Here is a 21,530-nt window from a genome sequence, read left to right on the forward strand (position 1 = left end):
ACTTTACCAGGGTTTTGCACAGCAGTACAGAGTGACAAGATGACCAACTTCCCCAGTCGTATGAACCACACACTAAAATCTTCTCATGGAGAAGCCACAAAAACTTGAGAAAGCCAAGACAGAGCAACTCTAGGAGCAGCTTATAGGTAGGACAGTGTCATGGTTCTGTCCTTACTGCTGTCCTCGCTGTCCCTTACAAGCTGTACGTACAGCTGCCAGCCAAATCCAATGCACACTGGCAACACCAATCTCTGCTGGCTCCTACACAAGGATTCGAAGCCTCTGAAAAAGCAGAGCCTTGATGTCACTTGTACTTGAGAGTGGCAACGGAAGTCCCTGATGTCCTTGAATTCCTGCACTGGCCAAAGGCAAAGCTGGGAATAGTACTCAAGCCTTGCAAGCCCAAATCCTACTACAGCACAAGGCCTCTCTTCAGATGTAGAAAGGGTCATTTTGTCACAGGTGAACATAGTTACAGAGGCTGGCTTCTTTCCCCAAAGTATGTCAGGACGCAATAATGTTTTCTTCTGTAAGTGGTAGTGGACTGATACATAGTTTCCCCTCAGGGTTTATTCTAAAGGTGGCATTTTTTAATCCACTCCATCAAATTTCTCCATTCCCTGTTTTTAAATTTTATGTTAACGGACTATTACATAGAGTGCCAAAAATGTGGAAAATGCAGATCATCTCCCTCTATCTGCCCTTTTAGTTTACTTTTAATGTGGGAAAAGCTAACAGATCTAAATTTCTGGTCTGTTATTTGCAACACTTATTGCCAATCTACAAACCCCAAAGTCATAATTTACAAGGTTTGTAGAGCAACTTACCATTCAATAGCCACCAAAGCAAAGGAATAAAGCCTGGACTTTCACTGATATACTTCAAGCCTCTCAAGTTGATACTCACATTGTAAAGTGACATTAGCATTAGCCTAGAATAGAGAGGAAAAAAAAATGTGATGTCCTTTAAGTTCTTTGCATGTTTTAGCATCTTTTGCTACTTAATGTTAAGCATGTACTGATGCAGAAGCATATTCTAATAATTTTTATTTTGATAAAAGAGACAAATTATATATAAGCAATGTTGTGCAAACCCTTGTTTCTGCTGCTATGTCACATATTTCAAACACACAGAAAAATATTCCAGACGAGAGTAAGAAAGTCTCATCAAACTCCGTGAGATTCATTACCTGAGATGTGCAAAACCAGGACTTGGCTTTACATGACTACACAACCTACAAAACAGAGCTTTTGTGGCGATGATCCCCACTGGGCAGACAACCATCTCAAACAAGCTGTTTGCCTTGACAGATTAAAGGGCCTCTAGGAAACACAGAAAGCAAGATTGTATACTGAGTTCTAGAAACGTCAAAGGAAGCCTCTGCTCCACCAGCTGTACAACGGTGGCCTTCCTGTACACTGACCCTCCAGTCATCCTCTTTCACATATCCTCCTGTTCCTCCTCCAAATGGGAACAGATGTAATAACATAGCCAATATGCAGCAAACACCAATGTAGTCTCTGCTGGCAGGGGAACTTTACTACACCTACAGAAGCATCCGGAAGGAGATGGGCCTGAAGGAGGGGAAAAAGAAGGTACTAGCAGTCCCAGCTCAGCTTAGCACACTCTCTCCTAAGTTCCACTTGTCCCTTCTGCTGTGGGTGCAAGGCTGGCTTGCTCTGCCTGCTCTGCGGCCCCTTGCAGCCAGGCAGGGCCATACTATCTGGGCCATCAACTGAGACCCTGTTGCAAAACAAAACGACTGCTTGTCCCTTAAAATGTCATCAGGGACTTTCCTAATTACTCTGCCTTTCAGAATCCAGATTGATTGTGTTCAACATACTAGTGGAAAATTTGTATTTTTAATATCAATAACACTGGAATTCAATTTGGATGCAAACTGTGCTCTTGTCCTAGAACAGATCAACACCAGATACAGGCCACCCGCACTTCTTCAAAACTGTTTTCAAATAACATCTGGGCTCACGGAAAGCCACTGCCCCCTCCCCCCCCCCAAGAATATAATTCTTTTTGATCTTTTATTACAGTCATTGATGTTGAAGGAGGACAGAACCCACTCCTACCTTACAGGTAACAGAGAAGATCTAGGGCCTGGCAGCTAGAAAACATTTCCTTAATTGAGCATTAAGAAAAAAACAAAGATGACATCTCTGACAAACCAAAACCAAGACTGTCCCTTGCACATCTATGTGTAAACAAGAAAACAAAAATACATGTAGTAAGCACATGGTTAATTTCAGCCACATTTTCAAAGGCTTCCAAACCCAAGATTTCCTAATTTATCAGCCTCCTAAAATAGGAAGTTCATTAGTCATTTTGGGGCTGCATACATCACACATTAAAAATTAAATCAAAGTCTCAATTCTTATACAGAGAGAAAACCAGGTAGGCTGGAGAAGGCTTTGCATTTTAAAAGAACTACTCTAGCCTGCTGATCCCACTAGCTTCTCCCATGGTGGCTCACGCTGAAGTTATTGCAAACATGAAAAGCTTCAGTATGATCAGTAACTTGCAAAATCTGAAAAGCATCAGTGAAAAGGGGTTTGGCTACCAATACTCCCTCAGCCTCAGCCATGACAGAGCTGAGATAATGTTGTAATGTACAGGAGGATGCGTACAGAAATGGCAGCTTTGCCTCTTTATGCAGATAAAGTACCCAGGTCAAAACTTACTGTTAGCTGCTTTTGACTGTCAGACAAGTTGGGGCTCAAAACAAGTCTCCCTTTCCAAAACTATCCAGAACAATAGCTAATAATGCAGAGCACTTCACTGGGATTAAATCTCCTGCAGTTTCCACTGAACAGTAAGTTCTGCTTTCAAACAGTTGATGTTGTTACACTGTCTTTCACAATGCTGATAAAAGTTTTTATGCTTCTGGTAAATAAAACCTTCTTTTTCAGCTAAGCAGAGTCTCAGTGAGCTTAATGCAAATTATTTCAATCTCCCTCTAACTTCCAGTATGATAGGACCTGATACTCAAACGTAGAAAGTGTCCAGAAAAAAATCCCCACTAACATTAACAAGACAAATTAATGCTCAGCCTCTTTTGGAATGAGATCACTGCTTTACTATGGACTTTAAACCAAGAGGCCCCTGATGTTCCTAAAAAAAAAAATCTGTACTCTGGAGTCAGAAGTTGTCTTACAAATTCTTTCACCCTTCTAGCAATGTTCTCCTGTCCTACCTTTTATGCAGATCATCTTTACAGCTCTGGAGTAGCTGGAGGGACAGGGCATTAGTACACTTTATGATGTACTATGATGGATGCTATTACTTTTTATTTTATTTCTTTTCAAAGATGATTAACACACAAGTCAAGCTTCTGGACAGAGAAAAGGAAAGACGAATGAGCAGGGCTCCTATAACATTTATGGAACATGTCATCATACCCACTCACAGCTCAGTGCTCGGTTGCATACAAAACAATTACAGAGAAACAGGAATGGGCTGGGATGTTCTCTGTTGTGGGGCTGGCTTGGCTGCTGCTCTCTCTCATGATTGCAATAAACCTGGAAGTCACTGCACTGCCACTGTTTTCAAACAAAATGAAATAATACTATCCTGAACGGACATCACACCTCACATCCTATTCTCAAACAAGTTCTCATGGCTTAAGCTACTATGCCACCAGCAGACTTTCAGACACTCTGTGCATACCTTCACAAAGCAGGAAAGAAAGTAACCCACTGCAGGCTAAACTGAGCTGTAAGAGACATAACTTATGTGCTGCTCCACTGTGAGTTTGATCACCGAGGCTCTTAAGCATAGCAAGAAGAAACAGTAGATTATTAAATCTACTTGCATTAGTGGCCACTGACAAGCAGTGAGGGGTGTCGTGGAACTGAAATCGCAGCTTGTAAAGCCCATAAGCTTCCTTTCATATAGGCTCTGCAGCTCTTGACTTCCAGAACCCAAGCCCTGACAAAGGAGAACAGCCATAATTACCTATAATCAGCCAGAATTAAAATGATCAATAAACCAGTATCTTATAACGGAAAATATTAACATCTCTTGACAATGTCTTTATCCTTAATTTCCTTGACATTTGCAGTTAGAAATAAAGTGACGTAAAAAGATACTGCTATGTTTGTATTTTTATTTCACTTGTTTGCTTTGTGCAGACAAAAGGGACTGGTGGTGATGATCCAGGGAAGTGCTGTGGTTTTGGAGCATCAGAAGACATAACCCACCCCCACTAATTAAACACACTGACCTGAGCACAACATAGAAGCATTTTGAGGCCATTTAATACCACATTCACATCTAGTACTTGCACATTCTAGTAAGTATTTTTTGCTATAACATTGCAAAAGTGCTTTTGAAGCAAACCTGACACACGTAAGTACTGGATAAACAATCCTTTCTGGTTTTTTTTTCTAATGTGGAGGGCTTTTTAACTATACACTTCTTTGTCTTCCTATTTAGGCAAGCTAAATTTAATTAGCATCTTGTACTACTATAGCTGTCAATGCTTTCTTTAAAATCGTAGAACTAAAAGCACAGCTAAAGCCCCTTCTTGTCTGCTTAATACATAAATGGTACATAAATGTACTGATATGTTCTAAAGTACGTATTTTTACTGGCTACTTTCAACTGCTACAAAAGCAAAGTTAAATACTCCTAACAATATAATTACAGTTATGAAGAACTGTGTGTTTATTGACTGCCTAATGATTACAGGTGTTGAACAAATCCTACACCAATGAGAAGAAAATTCAGTGTCTTTCACACCACTGCTATTTCAGAAAGGCAAAGACATTGATGAGATTTCAGTCTCAGCACTCATGTAGATGCCTTGGACGTATTTATTACCTACTATGGACTACAACGGATGTTGTAGCAATGCTGGAATAAATGACAGCTTTTCCTTGTAAATTTTTTTATTTCTATACTGGTGCAAGTAAAACTCAGGATTGCTAGAACTAGGAAAGGAAAGAGAACTACTCTCTTTATCAGCTTGCTTTGTTTACTGCTCCTGTGTAAAGAATTAGACTCACAGTTTCCCCTGATTCATTATGAAGCACAGAAAAATATTTTTGAAAATAAAAACTCGAAAATAATTGTAAATCAAATTATAAATTAAAACTGAGAAAAGGATAAACATATCCTTGAAAATTATTTTTTTCTTTAATGGACTATATTTTAAGTTGATTAAGTCCTTCCATGTAACACCACGGTGATATTTTGAGAAAACCACATTGCATTTCCAAAATAATGTACATTTTCATCCATGAGGTATAGTTGTAAAAATCTGTCTGTCTGTATGTATATGTGTGTGTAAACATTATTTACAACTGCAGAGTCCATCTATACATAACTTCAAAATTTCACTACAGTTTATGTTACTATCATATCCTTATCTTGTAATTGTCTTTCATTTTGTACTGCCTTATGTTCCTTACAGTAGGGAGAAAAGGGAGTTGGTTCTGACATATCTGCTTATGAAAATGTTAATTATTCAAGATTAACAAGCAGCTATAAAACTTCACATGCAGAGAATAGTTATAAAAACAAACCAACCACCCCACCCCAAACCCCTTCTTTGCTGGGCTGGCAGAGTGTAAAATCCTCAAAAACGACAGGAAAGAGATCTAGTGTAGTAATAGGTTTTAAGAACTGAGCAGTGACAAGACACATAGGGAACTCATAGACAAAAAGGAACCTGAGCATTGACATGAAAGACAAACAGAGCAGGAACATCTTGTGCTAAAACATTTGAGCAAATTAGGACTCCTCATTCCATGACAATGCCATGAAGAAATCTCCTTTCTGACATTTGTTCTAATGTCATAATACACCAATTTTTTTATCAACTAGCAAGTTCAGGGTAAGAAAAAAACTTGCTGGTTCTGTGGAACCTCTGAAAATATTATCACTTCACTGAACTTAAGCTACTGTAACATATGCTTAATATTATCATTTATCAAATACCTTGTTCAACCTCTTTTTAAGCTTCACTCAATTTGTTAGCCTAAGTGGCTGGCCCCTGTTGAATCTCTAGCTGCTTCATGGGATTGTTTTATGTATATTTTTATCAGTATTGCTGTATGGCAGCCGAGTTTATATCACCATATATAATTCTTTTACAAAGCATGCAGATTTTGAAATATAATTTAAAAACCACCAAAAACATCAATTCAAAAGGAAGGCCCTCAAATCCAGTTACATTGTCCAATTACATTAATACAATCTAAAATGATCAAAAATAATTTATCTGGGCCCACAGACTTACATTTGCTTGAAATTCAGAGTGTGTGTGTATGTGTTTAGGAACACCTTCCTCTCCCTCCTCCTTTCAAAATAAAGTCCGCATTTTTTTTTTCTGTATAGATTTTGAAACAGTGTAGGTCCTCTTTCCATGTTGTGGGTTTTTTTGTTGTTATATACATGAAGGCACAAATTACCTTTTCATCCTTAAGCTGGGATTCTCATACAAGTCCTTTAGTTGGGGCTTTGCAAAAAAAACCCAACCAAAACCCCCACCACTGTTGCAAGAGTTAACTACTGTTTTAAGTGCTGATCTTCAACCCAGCACTTGGGAAAAGTAAATGACTGACACCAAAGTATCTAACCACTACCTACAGCACTGGCTATTCAGCTTACCCCTCGCTACCCAGTGGGGAAAGGCAAGCACCTTCAGAGGGCAACTCGTTCCCCCTAACACGGGCTGAGCAAGTGATCATCTGACAGCACCATCCCCTTCCACTGACTGTGGGAAGGAGCCCAGACAGCATATACTTGACATCTAGGTTTCTGACAGCTGAGGTTAGGCAAGATAAAACACATCCAAAGACCATGCCTGATTTCATGCCTATCACATAAAATCTGCCTAAATGTGTGCATGGATGCAGTCAAGCTACTGTGGCTGACAGGTTGCTGTTTGTCAGCGACAGCTGGCTTGAGTATGTATTCTTAAGAGAATCTGTGTGTGTGTGTGTCCCTGTCCCATTTATGGAAAAAAACCAAAAAAACAAAACCACCACAGTTGCTTAAGCCATCTGCCTGAACAAATTAACCAGGTGTACAGGGCAAATGCCCACAGCTTAGCAGATGAGCAACTACTTATCAAGCCACAGTAATTTGTTTGGTCAAGGCCATATATCCTCAGCTTGTAACAGCTCTGAGAAAAACGCAAAGACAATAGTTCATCTCTCTATCAGATGTAAAGTACAATTTTACCAGCATCTGAACTGTGTAACATGGTCTTTTCTTCACAATGCTGTATCATAAAGTCCCTTTATAGGCAGTACCTTTCACAAAGGTAAGTGCATGGTTGCTTTTGCCTACTACGTTGCATAAATTAATTTAATTTTTGCTCTTAGAAGATATATAAATCACTTTCTTCACCAAACAGATATAGCATTTTACAGTTAATACTGGAAGGGAACAAATCAGAGTCCACATTTCCCACATCCTCTTTGTTCTAAAACTTGACCCCACACCTTCCATGAGTCCCTGCTAAGGTAGAAGAGTGCATCCCTGCTCATCTCTACAATATTATGGTGCTTAAGAGACTTCTGAAGAGACACAAGATCTGGATGAAGCTAGCCTTGTAGCCAGGCCCGGTATATCTGCAAGGAATGCTACTGTGAAAATAGCTTCCAAAAATTATGTTTCTTCTCCCAGAAAGGAAATAACGGGACAGCAGGAAAACTACTGTCATCACTACATTGCAAGATAATGCTTTTCATTTGAGAAGGAAAAAAAAAAAAAAAAAAGGCATCATACACTTTAAATTTGGTACAGAGTCCCGGCTTCACATGTCCCAGGAGGTGCATCATTGTGTCCAGTAATTCACGACTTGAATTAACCAAGAACTCACGGCCACATGCCAACGCAGCCACATCTGTGAGAGGACACAAAACATCACCATAAAAATCACATTTTAAAACAAAAGCTAATTATCAGGACCACTGAAAAAGATATGTCAGCTGTGAAGAATGAACTATGACATCTGCATAACCTTCAGACTATATTCATCTACATAGAAAATACTGAAGCAGCAAAATATACTTGTCAAACTCCTCATAATTCCACTTTGGTGATTTAAATATTTATTCAGAGTGGCCACTATCCTAATAGCAACACAGTGAATTATGAAACAAAGGTTGAATTCATCCACAAATAATATAGGCCTGAAGAAAAGCTGACCATTATAGGTTCCACTTTAAAGTAAATCTGCAATCTTGTTTCAATTGCTCAATCCAATATACCTGGCACATTGCACAACCAAAACTCTCATGGATATCTACTCAAAAGTTCTTTTCCTACATCTCTGTAAGCACTGCACTACTCATACACAAACCAAGAGGCAAAAACATTTCCAAAGACTACTGCTCCAAAGCATACTTTCCTTTAGTATTTTCCCTTATGCTTGCCTCATACTTTAGGGCATCCTTATGCGCAAGAGGTATACCTTGAGCCATCCAAGCTTCTTTGTACTGTGCAACTGGCCAAGCCTCCTCCAAATGCATGAGCCGCAGTGTATGTAACTAGCAACACAACTTGGCTCCCTGACCTCCTGTTCAGGGCAAGTGAGGGGATCTACTGCATGATGCAGTTCTTCCACTTCCATGCAGGCTCAGGTGCTCTCTCCTATCCATATACATTATGATACCTTTTTTAATCTCAGAGTAAGCAGAGGTACTATGGACACAGCACATAATTAAAGACTGTTACCGCAATGTTTGTGCGCACTGGCATGTGTTAAGACTGCACTGAAAACTCCATTCTGGTGTTTTCTAACTTCTGAATACTTGGCACTTTACAACTACCTCCTCAGTTCTTTTAATACTGCTTTTTAATTTACAGCATAACTAGGAGGATTAAACTGGTACCTTCTACATCATTCATCTGACTATCCTTTACCACACCTGAGTTTCAGCAACCTCCTTTCCCAAATTACAAGAGACAAATCTTGGTAATAACCAATTCACTGGCAATATTTCAGTCAGCTTCAGTGAAGCAAGATTTTGTTCCACCATCCCGATTCCTCCTCAGGCAGAACCCAAACACACACCTGCCCCTGTCCCCCCCCAACCCCATCCCCATCATTTAAGTATTTTCTTTTTTCAGACTTTACTTTTGCTATGCTATTTCAGGGTTTTTTCAATGAAACGAGAGTGAACTGGATTCTGCCTTGGTACAGTGGCATAATGCATCACATATTGGTTTTTATTACGATCTTCAACGCTACAACACCAAAAAACACACATTCAAAAAAGCTGTTAAAGCAAGATTCACTTATTTGTATAAATACCCACTGTTTCAACTATCTTGCATCATGTCATTGGTGTTATTTTGACAGCTGCACAGTTTCACAAAGATGCAGATGACATATCTACCACACTTCTCACAGCCTTCCAAGCCAAGGGCAGGCATAGTAAGATAGATCTATCATTTTCCATTTATTTTCTGACCCCCAAAAGAAAACATTTAGTATGGAAGTCAGGTTTATTACTTTTTACTTCTCTTAATACTATGGATTCAGGACAGCGAAGGTGAGGTCCATCTGACAGCAACAAAATTTTTAAGCAGTTTCAAAATACTGAACACAAACTTTAATATGGGCCTGATCTACTTGCATCATCTGCAATTCATACATCTTGAAGAAGTTAGCATTACTGATGATTCAGAAAGTAAACTGCTCGACATTTACAAACTAAGGTGAGCATACAAGACTAGCAGAATGGTCCTTGTTTTTCTCCAGACTGAACAGATGTGTTAGGGAATTTCAGAACTGAATGGCTCTTACCTGTCTAATCCTTAAGTACAATGCCTCACAGAAATGTCACTGACAAAATCTAGAATAAAAGACTAGGAAGTCACCCAACATATCAACATGGACTAAATACCCAACTTTGAAAAGCTGTATTTACTGCAGCACATATAACGCAACATAGAAATTCCCAGTACATGTGGAATTCTATTCTGAGAGATAACGTTAACTTACTTGTTACAATCCCTGCCAAAGCTAACACGAACTGATTTTCATCAGAATCCAAATCCTGCTGTTTCATGTCTTCACTTAGTGACTTCACAAAGCTCTCCATGGTCTGTGCAGTCATTGTGAAAAACTTTACTACTTTACTCTGCAAGTGTAAAGAAAAAAACCATGATATACACTACAGCAACTATGATTATTAGATACTACAGTAAACCTGGACAATTTTCAAAATTACTAAAGCATTCAGTAACTTCAAAACCCAACAGAAAATAGCAGGTATACACTATGTGACATGTCTGATCCCCTATTATTTGAAACCGTTACCTCAGAAGAAAATGGAAAATACTCAATGCTACATTTTATAAAACTAAGCCATTGTGTATTTACCTCCTAAACACACAATAATATGTATCAAACAGCAGAATTAAAGCATATTTTCAGAAGCGAGGATATTATCTCATTGCTTTGCTGCACCAGTACTACAGCAGCTTTTGTCGAAACCTCATCCAGCTGTAGACTGCAGAGCAGCCTGACATAGTGATTTGACATGAATTTCCTATGAAAACCAATGAAACACCCAGAAAAAAAGCAGAACTTGATTGGATCCTAACAGGATTCATTAACTGCTCAATACAGGATGGAGAACAATGGACTAGGTAGAATGTCTTTAGAAAAGAAAACAGAGGTCTCTCCTGGGTCACTGGTTGAATTTAAGTTGGCAATGCCACATGAGGATGATCATCACACCAGAGCATATAAACAGGAGTACAGCCCATAATTATGTTATACAGTCTTTTCCCCCCAGCTCAAATACTGCTCTATTTGGGGTATCTTGGTTGAAGAAGCAGCCACCTGGTACAAAGCTCAGGGCAGGTCAAAGAGCCTGGTGAGAGCTGCAGACAGAGCCCACAAAGAAAGATGGCAGGAACTGTTTCTGTTTAATTATGATCTGTAAAACATGTCTGGAACATCATTTCACACAGAGGATGCTGGTTTTCATAACAAAAATAGTGTAGTGGCGAGCCCATAATGCCAGGTTTCCCAGCGTCTTTAATAGTTTTGCCAGTTGCTTCATGAAGCAGCTGAAACTTCCAGCCATTCCCAGCAGCAACCTAATGGGACAGCCCAAGAAATGCCTGAAGTTTTATTAATTTCTCAAAGTGACTGAAAATTTTAATATTTGTCAAAAGTACTGCTTTCAAAAGATGTGCAAAGCTATTCATGATATCTATTTATTCCTCCACTGCAGCACATTCACCACATGAAAGATGTACAGTTCCTGCGGGGTGACTCCAGCAACAGGACATAAAAAGCAGGGTCAACCAATACTCAGCATCTTCACAAATGATACTGTGGTCCCAGAAGGAATTGTGGGGAAAGAGGATGGAAAAAAGTGCACTTCTGCACATATTGGATGCACTTTTTATACTTACATGGACACCACACCTCAAAGATGGCAATTTTAACATAAGCAGTGCATAGTTCAAGCAGCAGAGGGTGTGACAGAAAATGAAGAGAGCCTCCTGTAGCAGACTAGTATAAACCATTACAAAAATATGTATTCACACGGGAATACAGTAAGAATACTAAACAAACCAAGTAGTTGGTATGTGGCTCAGAAAACAAGCAAAATCTTCCATTTGCCAGTCTCCTGAGGTGCCACTGATATCCTCTCTCCTGAACCTTCTTTCCAAATAACCATTTATTAACTAACAGTGAGGTCTGAGGAACTTCAGAGGAGACCAATCAGGTTTATAAATAGTAAACATTACATACTCTGTGCAGTCTCTTACTAGCTTGACAGTATTTTCAAGGGACTGAAGAATGTCTCACCCACAGACACTGAGATAAGGACAGTTCCGAGAGCAGCCATTAAGGTGTTTGAGCTCAGATAGTGCAATGAACCCTGTACTGTCCAAGTAACTCCTGCGCTGAAACATCAGTTAATGTGCAAAACTGCTGCCATAAAATATAAAGCAGTTTGTCACCATAACAGATAACTGAAGTAGCAGACCACCTCGTAGCATTCAAAATTTCTCAAGTTGAAGCCTTGATGTCATTCTGAAATCAAACCTTCGGTCTGTGTTCCCGTGTGAGAGCCCTGTCACATGGATATCGGATTGAAGCTTTTAAAAAAGACATCTAAAAGAATCTCATGGGAATTAATTCTTTTTTGGCACATGCAGGTAGGCACCTTTGCAAACTCTCTCATGCTGCTTCTCTGGATGTTTCTTCCATTTCTCTCCAGAAATGCTACACACATGCAGAAACAACAACAGTAGGCAACTCTCCCCCACTGCCTTGAAAACTACTTGTGTTACATTTCAAGTTTGCTGCTTGAATTTTGACTTTCCCAACCTGCATGGACACAAACGGCATTGGTCCCAAACATTTCAGTCAATCTGCATTACAGAATTGTATGAAGGTCCTACATGCAAAGACTGAAAAAAGCTTGAGCACTGTCCTCCAAGGCATGAAATGATTTTGAATTAATGCAACCCTCCCCACCCCACATATTTAAATGAGCAACAGTTTCAAACGATTCTTTATGTTCTTATACATTTCTGTACTTCAAAGCACCTTCTCAGGGGAAGGGGGAAGATGCTACAAGCTGTACAACTTGCCCAAAAAGAACCCAAACCAAAAATTTTGTATGACAAATCTCCATCATCTTTTAATAACCTGACTCATTGCCAGTTGTAATCTGTGGTTGATGCAATGCCATACTATCTGATTATGTTTTTCCTAGTAGTCTTGTTGCAAACCCAGGCACATTTCTTACCGTGTTATGTGCACCATCACAAGAAAATTATGCCCAAAAATGTTGCTATGACCTTCACCAGAAGTCTGGTATTTCAATCAGCTCTACTGATTGCTGGGAATGACTATAGTAGAAGTATTCTGCTTTTGAAACAAACCTAGAAACAAAAGCATTGCATCTTCACAGCTGGGTTTTTTACCCTCATACAAATCATCAGGTAACTTTTGTTTCTACCTAATTCTACTTAATTTTGATACTTATGACTGCTTTCAACAAGGCTTCTGCTAATTTAACCCTCATCTTGTAGAAACATAGTCATTTTCATCACTACTAGTGTTTTGTTTGTGGGAAACATACCATTTCAATACTGTTTCACAAGTCAAACAACAGCTAGTCACTAAATATTGTTGACTCTTACAGTTATAAACTGTTCTGAAAATACAGAATGGAATTTAATACTGGTTTTGTTGCTATATGTGGGAGCTTTGTGGTACCCACCTGCTCCCCCCCCCCCCTTTTTTTTAACTGCTTAATACAGTGTTTTTACAGGTTTTTGTTTCCTTAGTAACTGCTGCTGCTTGGATCTTGAATCATCAGTTGTCAGCAAAAGGCATCACTGTAAAGCTTTCTAATCTCCAATATAAAGTTATAATTGTATTTTGGTGCACCCAAACTGGAAAACCTCTTACACACACACTAGTTTACCACTTACTGTAATGAACTAATCCTATTCACTCAGCTGTTCATCATGCTGCTGAAAAATCAAGACAGAAGAAACCATGGCATCGTTCACTCAGATTAAATACAATTCCCTCTCATGTTGGCTGTGACAACACTGAAAATCCTGTTTTTATCAGGCCTGTTCCTCTGTTCCCTCCTAATTCCATCAGCTGCACTTGGCAGTGAAACTGTGTTAGTTGTAGTATTACTGTTAACTGTTGTTGTTTTGTTTCAAATAAGCTACCTGTCCACATTTAACACTGAAAATTTAATAAGATTCACTAGCAGCTAGGCTGTCTAAATTTCCAAGAGTCATACAAGTATTATGCTAGCACAGAGATTTAAAGAAGTTGAGAATTGATGAATCTGTCTTCCTTCCATACAAATAGCTCCTCCAAGCTCTCTACAGGCATGGGAACTGGTGCACATGCCCAAGAATTATTTTCTTCTTCTGTTGACTTTTAAAGACATTTACATTGTGCTAGCTGTAGCCTTGCTTCCAGTTCAACTGTGTGTGGTGGAAAACTGATATTCCTTGTTTGGTAACATAAGAATTACTTAACTGCATTTATTCCCAACCTTCTTTGTAACACTTTATAGTTCCAGCACTTCTTAACTGAGAACGGATGGTTCCCAAAGAATACACAATTCAGAAAACATTTCTGCTGTCCAGTCAGTTCTGAAATATATCCTTAAAGCGTGTTACAGAGCAAGGTCCTTATTTTAAAGGCCTAACAGAATTACCACCAGGAAGTATTCACCTGCCATACTTACTCCTCCTAGAATGGTTTTAACAGCTTCCTCATTGCCAGATACACCCCACAACAACGTGCACACAGCTGCACCCATTTCTGTGCAATACTCTGCTTGCTGCAGAAGCTGTTGCTTGGCCTCATTCAGCTGCTGGCGGAGGTCTAGTTTCTCCTGAAATAGCATAAGGAAATGTTGGTTGCACGTTGAATTAGCCAAAGCAAGTTTCTAGGCTAAGGGGCAGAACAAGAAACAACATCACAGCCACGTATAAAATGGAGGGAAGGGGTGGGGTGGGGTCACAAACTCAGAGCAGTTGCAGATACATACTACTTAAATGTAGCTCAGGAGACAAGGTATGTTGTGGAGGCTGACAGTAACCAGAAGCCTGTCCACAAGGTCAGACCACGTGAGCCACCGAGACTGAATGGCACCTAGAGAAGTCTGATAGGGGAGTCTACTTCTCCTAAGCAAACAGCTATGTGTCTCTTTGAGAGACAAGGGATTTCAGTATCAGAGGTCAGCCTTTCCAGACACCTTACAAAAGATACTGGAAACATCTTACAGAAAGGAAGGGTCATTCTGTTTTTCCAGACAGACTTCTGCCTTCACCAGCATGGTAGAGTTGCTGGATATCTAGGATAAATACCATTGTCTCTTTCAGCTTTTTTCTATTGGCACATTCCTGATCACCAGTGGCAAAGTAAAACAGAGTCCCTGGAAAAACACAGCTAAAGTTTGAAGTTTGGAGGGCCTTTCATACCAAGAAAGCCCAGGCACCATTACGTATCCATCACTTGAGTGAGCTGCTCAGTGATCCTTGCCACAAAGCATGAGAGAACAGAGCAATCCATCATGACCAGGACACTATTTCAATTCACCCGTACTTTTTTCCAATCACATGGGAAGTTGGCCAGAAGACTATCGTGAGATTAGGTATGATTCTAGGCCTCGCTGGCTTCCTACCAATTGCCACAGGGGTAGCGAAGCTGCTGCACTTCTCAGCTTAGAGCTAGTGCAGACAGTGAGATCAAGGCAGAGACACCACAGCCTGTGGTCTCTCCGCGTGGGTCGGGGCTCCCTGCTAACTCTGAGTGGGGTGGAATTAGACAGTGCTGCAGGAAAAGCTAAAGGCCAGTCAAGAAAAATTATGCTAACTCAAGTATTAAAAGAGAACATGAGAGAATCACAGATCACAATGTAAAAAGAACAGAAGGATCTTACTCTGCCCATTTTTGTGGGCATGGGGGTTTCAGATTCACTACTAAAAGTGCCCTCCACAGCCCAGCCTCCCCTGGGTACTTAGCTATGAGGATGAAGTATGTGGAAATGAGAAGGAATCTTTTCCATGTCAATTCTAAAAGCAAGTAAACAGAACAAAACTTCCAATCATGTATTGCCATCAAGATTTTTAAATAAACACCTTGTCATTTTTGGGGTTCACCTCAATGGTTTGTGTTGAGGGTTTGGAAAGAACAGAGACACAAACTTATCTGAAAATTTACGTTAACATGATATCAACCAGTACAAAGCTGCTTGTACTCTGTCATCAATTACTTACCTAGCCTCCTGGATCACATCTGACAGCCTGATTTGCATTGCTTTATCATGCTGCTAATGGAACACACAGGCTAGAATTTGTAAAGTTCAAATTAAATTTATCAAGCAGATTTCTGTGCATATTTACTCTCTGGAGTGTCTTTCACCTTATAGTTTAATACAGACAAAAGACTGACATTTGCTGCTGATTCCCTATGAATAGAAGTCCCAAGAAAAGTCTCTTATTTCTTAATACTTCAATCATTTTTAAGCAAGTTAGCCAAATTTTCTCTTTTACATAGCTCACTGCCAGACCTATCAGCTTTTCTGCCAACATGTGCATCAACAAAATGTTCACAGGCATCTTTCTGTCTGACCCCTACATTGTCCCTGTCTTTCTTTACCACACTGTCCTTGTATTAAAATACACATTTTCCTATGACATTTTCTTTGCATTTTGATGCCAATACTGCATAGTAAGATACAAAACTCTGTCACACCAAAGCTAGATCCCCCAACAAGGATGCAAAGCCAGCACAAGAAATGCCAGAATTTTTTAATAGATCAAAAGCAACATCAGAACAAAGGTACGAAGCAAGAAAAACAAAACAGTACATTCAAGAGCCAGGAAAATAAACTGAGCCTTCAAAAGCAAATAACCTAGCTGGAAGCAACACTCCTGAGAGTTCACATCATGAAGCAATCGCTGTGCTACGCAACACCACCATCTTCAGGAAAGGGTCAAGGCACAAGAATACAGCAGTGCTTAAGTACAGAACTATGAGAAGACAAAGACAACATTAGCCAAGAATAACGTGCACTTCAAGTTTTGCTCAGGTTCAGAAAGCACAGCAATTCCCTAATCAGTAATACAGCACTGCACAGAAATGTTGGAACGCATGTTGATTTGTGATCCCCTAAGAAAAGGGCACTGCTCAACCAGAAAATGCATTTATTTTATGTTTGTTTCAGTGAATCGTTCCCTTTTCCTTCAGAAAATGAATATGTAGTAAATAATTCAGAAACTATACACAAGGCTGCCCATACCAGAATAGTAACCAAATGAACAACACCATGCAGAGTGATTAACGGGAACAAAAATTACACATATATGTATGTACACCATTTTCTTTTACCCTGAAGAGCTAAACAATTTCACAACAAACATATGCACAATCCACTCAGACAAATATACCTTTGTGGCATAACAGAAGCCATTTAGACAACCAGTGTACGCTGCACAACAGCAATGATACAAAGAGAACACCTTTGATCAGGAACACCAAGATAACTACTTTTAGTAAACTATCCATGCTTTAAGTAAAACTTCCACCCAAAAGAAATCACAAACCTAAACCACCTGCCATTTATTTTGTAATATTAACAAGAATAAAGGATGGGACCCACTTTATTAATATCTAAAGCAGCAACACTAAATCTTACAGAGATTTTATCTAGATGCTTATACAACCAAACGCCTGGGTGCACAGCGAAACTAACCACATAGCTATTGCAGTTTGGCAATAGGTATCACAGAAGACACTTATTTTGAAGTAGGGAATATTCAGAAGACAACTATGTCATCACACTTCATGTTCATACCAGACTTCATTCCAGAATGACTTGTCCATGCAGATATGCCCTAAAACTGCATGTCTGAACTCTTAATTTATTCCCTTTAATAAATGAAATAGTTTCTGTAGATTCATCTCTCTGTGCAATCCCAAGGCCAGCAGATACTAACTCTAGAACCCCAACAAAGTGAGCTTCTGCTGCCTACTGAAGACAGCGATCAGCTCCAAGGGAATGAACTTTTGCAGCAAATAATCACAACCGATTCTCACACCTCTCAGAAATTAAGCTGCTAGACCAGGGGTCCTCAAACTACGACCCGTGGACTGGATATGGCCCCCCAGGGTCCTCAATCCAGCCCCCCGTATTTACAGACCCCCCCCGCCCCGCCAGGGGTTGGGGGGGGAAACCAAGCAGCTGCAGATGACTGCCTGCCACTGCATCCGCGTGACGGCCCCCTGTTTAAAAAGTTTGAGGACCCCTGCGCTAGACTGTGTGGTCCTATTTGAACCCCAATAACTTCATAGAAGACCCACAGTCTGAGAAGTCATGGCCTTTGCTATTCCTTCATTGTCAAGAACCTCCCCTCTCATAATCACTAAATACAATATTGACAGAGCAAAAGGAGCCCTGTAAGTGTTCTTTGACTCACAGCTGTACATGGCAATTGAATCAACAGGTGCACTGAGAAAGACTATTAAAATTAAACAAAGGTACACAGCTTAGAGCACGCCAAAAGGGAGATCAGTTTCATTCTGTACATTATTTTCCATTGTCCTCTTTGAAAATACATTATAATTACATTAAATTCAAAATACCTGATTCTGCAGAGAACCTTCTGATGCCAGTTACACCACAATCTTCCCAAACATCCAATGTTTTACTTGAACATGTTAATATAAACAAAATGCTAATGGTTCATTTTTAACTTTACACACGCTAAAACCAACCCTGCCAAGAAGCCCGTAATGCAACCCCATACAACTGCACCTCATACAGTATGGAAGTTAATAAAGATCTGTACAGTTATGCAAGAGTTATGTACCTAAGTGGGAGACCCACTGTCATTTGGTACCTCTGTTTGTACACACTGAATACTTCTTGGTACTGCATCATATTCTGTTTAATCATAATATTGACTCTTTTGCTCCAGAAATATCAAGGGCAAAACCCCATCAGTTATGAACTTATAGGCAAGTGATTTACCCACCATGTGACTGTATGAATAGAAATCCCAGATTGTTTCTCAGGCTGAGGATGTATTTCGTGATGTGAACATGAGAAACTGATCATTACTGCTTTTGTTCTTAAAGCGCAAGTACATATATACACCAATACTCTGACAGCAAATCTACCTCCTTCTCTCTCATGCAATCTGCCTGGGCTGTTTCCAGACGGGCTCTGAAGTGTTCACAATCCATTTTCAGCTGCTCTATTTCCTCCTCCTTTTTCTCCATGGCTGTGATAGGATAAATCAGGTAAACAAAGTAGTAAGTTACGACCCACGGGCTTGCACTAAAGGAAAAAGAATCCACCAAGTGCAACTTTAATGAGGTGCTTTAACTATTTGCTTGTGTTAGATCACCTCCTCGTGGCTAAACTGGTATCTCGCAATTTGCCGCATTTCTACAGTTCTACAGAAAACTAAACGAACATGATGTTTCTGATTTGTAACAGGGAAAGACAGAAAGTATCACATCTAGCTGTTAAATACTGTGTGCCGATATAATACTATTCTGGAACTAAGCTCTGGACCCTCAGGAATTTTTATAAATTTACTCAATTTTCTACTTTTTTTTGTTTGTTTTCATGATGGTTTTCATGTGTAGTGTGTTTGAAATTCTGTAAGTATAGTGAAAAATCTAAGAAAAAGAACACCAAGATCAGTCAAGACTGAGTGTTTCAATATACAATGTACAAATTGTATGATTAGCAAGAATGAAATGCAACTACTCCAAGCATTTTAAATTAATGAAGCATTGTAAAACATTATGAACTATTTAAACAGTCAGCGACAAGCAAATTTTACAATTACCTTTAAAAAATTATCTCTGATGTTTTGAGAAATATATCCCAATTTAGACACTTTATTTTAGTAAGTGGAAATCAAGCTAAAAGAATTACATTTCACTACCATAATGTCTGTTTCAAAAAAATTGACTTTGAAGGATATTTTTAACAATTGTTGTGTATTGTATTTTACTTTATAAACTATGGTTCTGGATGCTTGGTATTTATACTGAAAAAAAGAAACACATTTAAGTAATTCCAAACAGTAATGTCCAAACAGCGTCCACTGTAATTTTGCTTAGCTTAAAAAACAAGTTACACCCCACTTTGAGCACCATACGCTTCATCATGAGAGTACAGTCAGTGGCTTAACAGACTTCAAATACTTCCCCTTACATGTGGTCAGTATTTTTGAATGCATTTACCAAAAGGCATATAAAATTCAATGATAAAAAGATAACAGTTTAAAAAACCAGCCCCTATTATCCAAAGAGCTTGAGTTCTGGCATTTTATTTGGTAATTCTACGTTATTTTGAAAGATATTTATTTCTGTTTCTGTCCTAATTGACAAAATGTTATAATATCAAATATCTAGACATTGCTTTGAGTAACAGGTATTTAAAAAAAAAAAATAATCTAGCCACAAACACAAACAGCTTGTCTAAAGAGGTGGAACATATTTCCACCTAGCCCTTGTGTGATTCTAAGCCATCAACACTAAGACTTTTCAACAGAAACCAAGGCGACAAGGCAAAGGTGCACTCCTAGGAGACATGTACATGCCAGGGCATGCTCTCTAAGCATTCAGTTCTTTTTAACCTGCAATCCAAAGAAAAAGGATTAAGAGAGATGGATTCATTGAGGTTTTGAGGAATAACTCTGATCAGTGGTAAGAAACTTCCTTTCCTTCCCTCATGTAAAGAAATTTCAGTCCCATGCACCTTCCACTATCTGTCTGTGATCTTAAGTACTCAACAGAAAAACATCTTGAGCATGAGTAGTGTATGCTTTGCTTATCAACAGCAGACCAAGAACCTCCTTATCCTTGCCAGGTAAGTACATACAATGAAAATCTCTCTCACTGCAAGGAAACAAGCTGTCCTGAATGAGAAGAATCCCTTCCAGCCTTTGAGAGGATGGATCCGCCCCGAATCCAACATTAGCATATACAGTGGACACACAGAGATACAACATCCTTCACTGGCAGACTTCAAAGGTCCAGGAACCAAAACTGAGCCAGAAGAAGGGGAATAATACTAACTGAGTGTTAACACAGTTAACCTGTAATATTTTTTTTTAAGTCCTCCAGATAAAAGGAGGATGTGTCAACCTCCTCTAGGGCATCACAATGTCACAATGTTTTATGTTGGGGGGGTTGGGGGGTGGGAAGTAGTACTGGAAGCTGCTGAAGAGAGACCTACTTCTGGCTGTGCCTCATTCATGGAAACTCCCCCTTTTGCACCCACAGTCACCTCTCCCAGCTGTGCATGCCTTTGCTCTGAAGAGAGTTCAAGGTTGCATGCACCAGTTCTGACATTTGACAGCCTCTTGACACATAGCATCAGAATGAGCAGCAGACGTTTTGCTGACACCAAAGACCACAGCTGTGCTGCTCAGTGCTGCGCACCGTGGTCCTGAGCAGCATACAGGGAAGTCTGACAGGTTCTCCCACTGGCTTCAAGTCCCAGCCCCTGGTAAGAAGCTCCTTCGCTCTCGACACTAAAATCTTGAGGCTCAAATTGTCTACCTCCAAGTGAAGAAGCAGTTTTCACTATCAACTTGGATGAGCGAAAAAATATGAGATAGCATCCTTATACAAATAAGAAATACTTAACTTTACCACTGCAGCGATACAACACTCTGGGAAGTGGCATTGGCTCCCGAGATACACAGCAGACTCAAAACCAGAACAAGGCATTGGGCACAACAAAAGGAGGCCCACGTTTCAGGCGTGAGGTGGACTCATTCTCATCAATGCTACAGGTCACATCAGGAGATTTTCTGGACCAGAGATCTCATCTCAAAACTCTGGGAGGTGGAGAACTGAGTACAGTTACGATGAATGCCAACAAGTGTTGGAATTCCAATTCTACTGATCTAAATGCTAGATCAATGTCAAATGCAATTCTTAACATTTCAACAGTGGACAGCGTTCCACCAAACATACACAGAATAATACAAAAAAAATGTTTTAGCTATTTTTCTACGAT

General features: G+C 39.6%; 1 protein-coding gene across 10 annotated transcripts in view; it reads right to left on the bottom strand.

The window, feature by feature from the left end:
• The window catches only part of HSF2BP (heat shock transcription factor 2 binding protein), an 85,266-nt gene that overhangs the window by 59,184 nt on the left and 4,552 nt on the right, over window positions 1-21,530 (bottom strand). For 9 of the 10 annotated variants that reach the window (XR_008730789.1, XR_008730794.1, XR_008730791.1 and 6 more), the window contains exons 3-7: window positions 18,665-18,768; window positions 14,223-14,372; window positions 9,974-10,112; window positions 7,750-7,867; window positions 828-931 (exon numbers count right to left, since the gene is read on the bottom strand). Coding sequence is in view for 3 of the 10 variants with exons in the window: in XM_055701390.1 (XP_055557365.1) it covers window positions 828-931; window positions 7,750-7,867; window positions 9,974-10,112; window positions 14,223-14,372; window positions 18,665-18,768 (615 nt within the window). In the remaining 7 variants the exon portion in view is untranslated. Of the gene's footprint in view, window positions 1-827; window positions 932-3,205; window positions 3,344-7,749; window positions 7,868-9,973; window positions 10,113-14,222; window positions 14,373-18,664; window positions 18,769-21,530 lie in introns of those variants that run through there. The other variant, XR_008730795.1, reaches the window with a different exon arrangement.

This window comes from Falco cherrug, chromosome 2, assembly GCF_023634085.1.
Source record: "Falco cherrug isolate bFalChe1 chromosome 2, bFalChe1.pri, whole genome shotgun sequence".
Taxonomy (NCBI): domain Eukaryota; kingdom Metazoa; phylum Chordata; class Aves; order Falconiformes; family Falconidae; genus Falco; species Falco cherrug.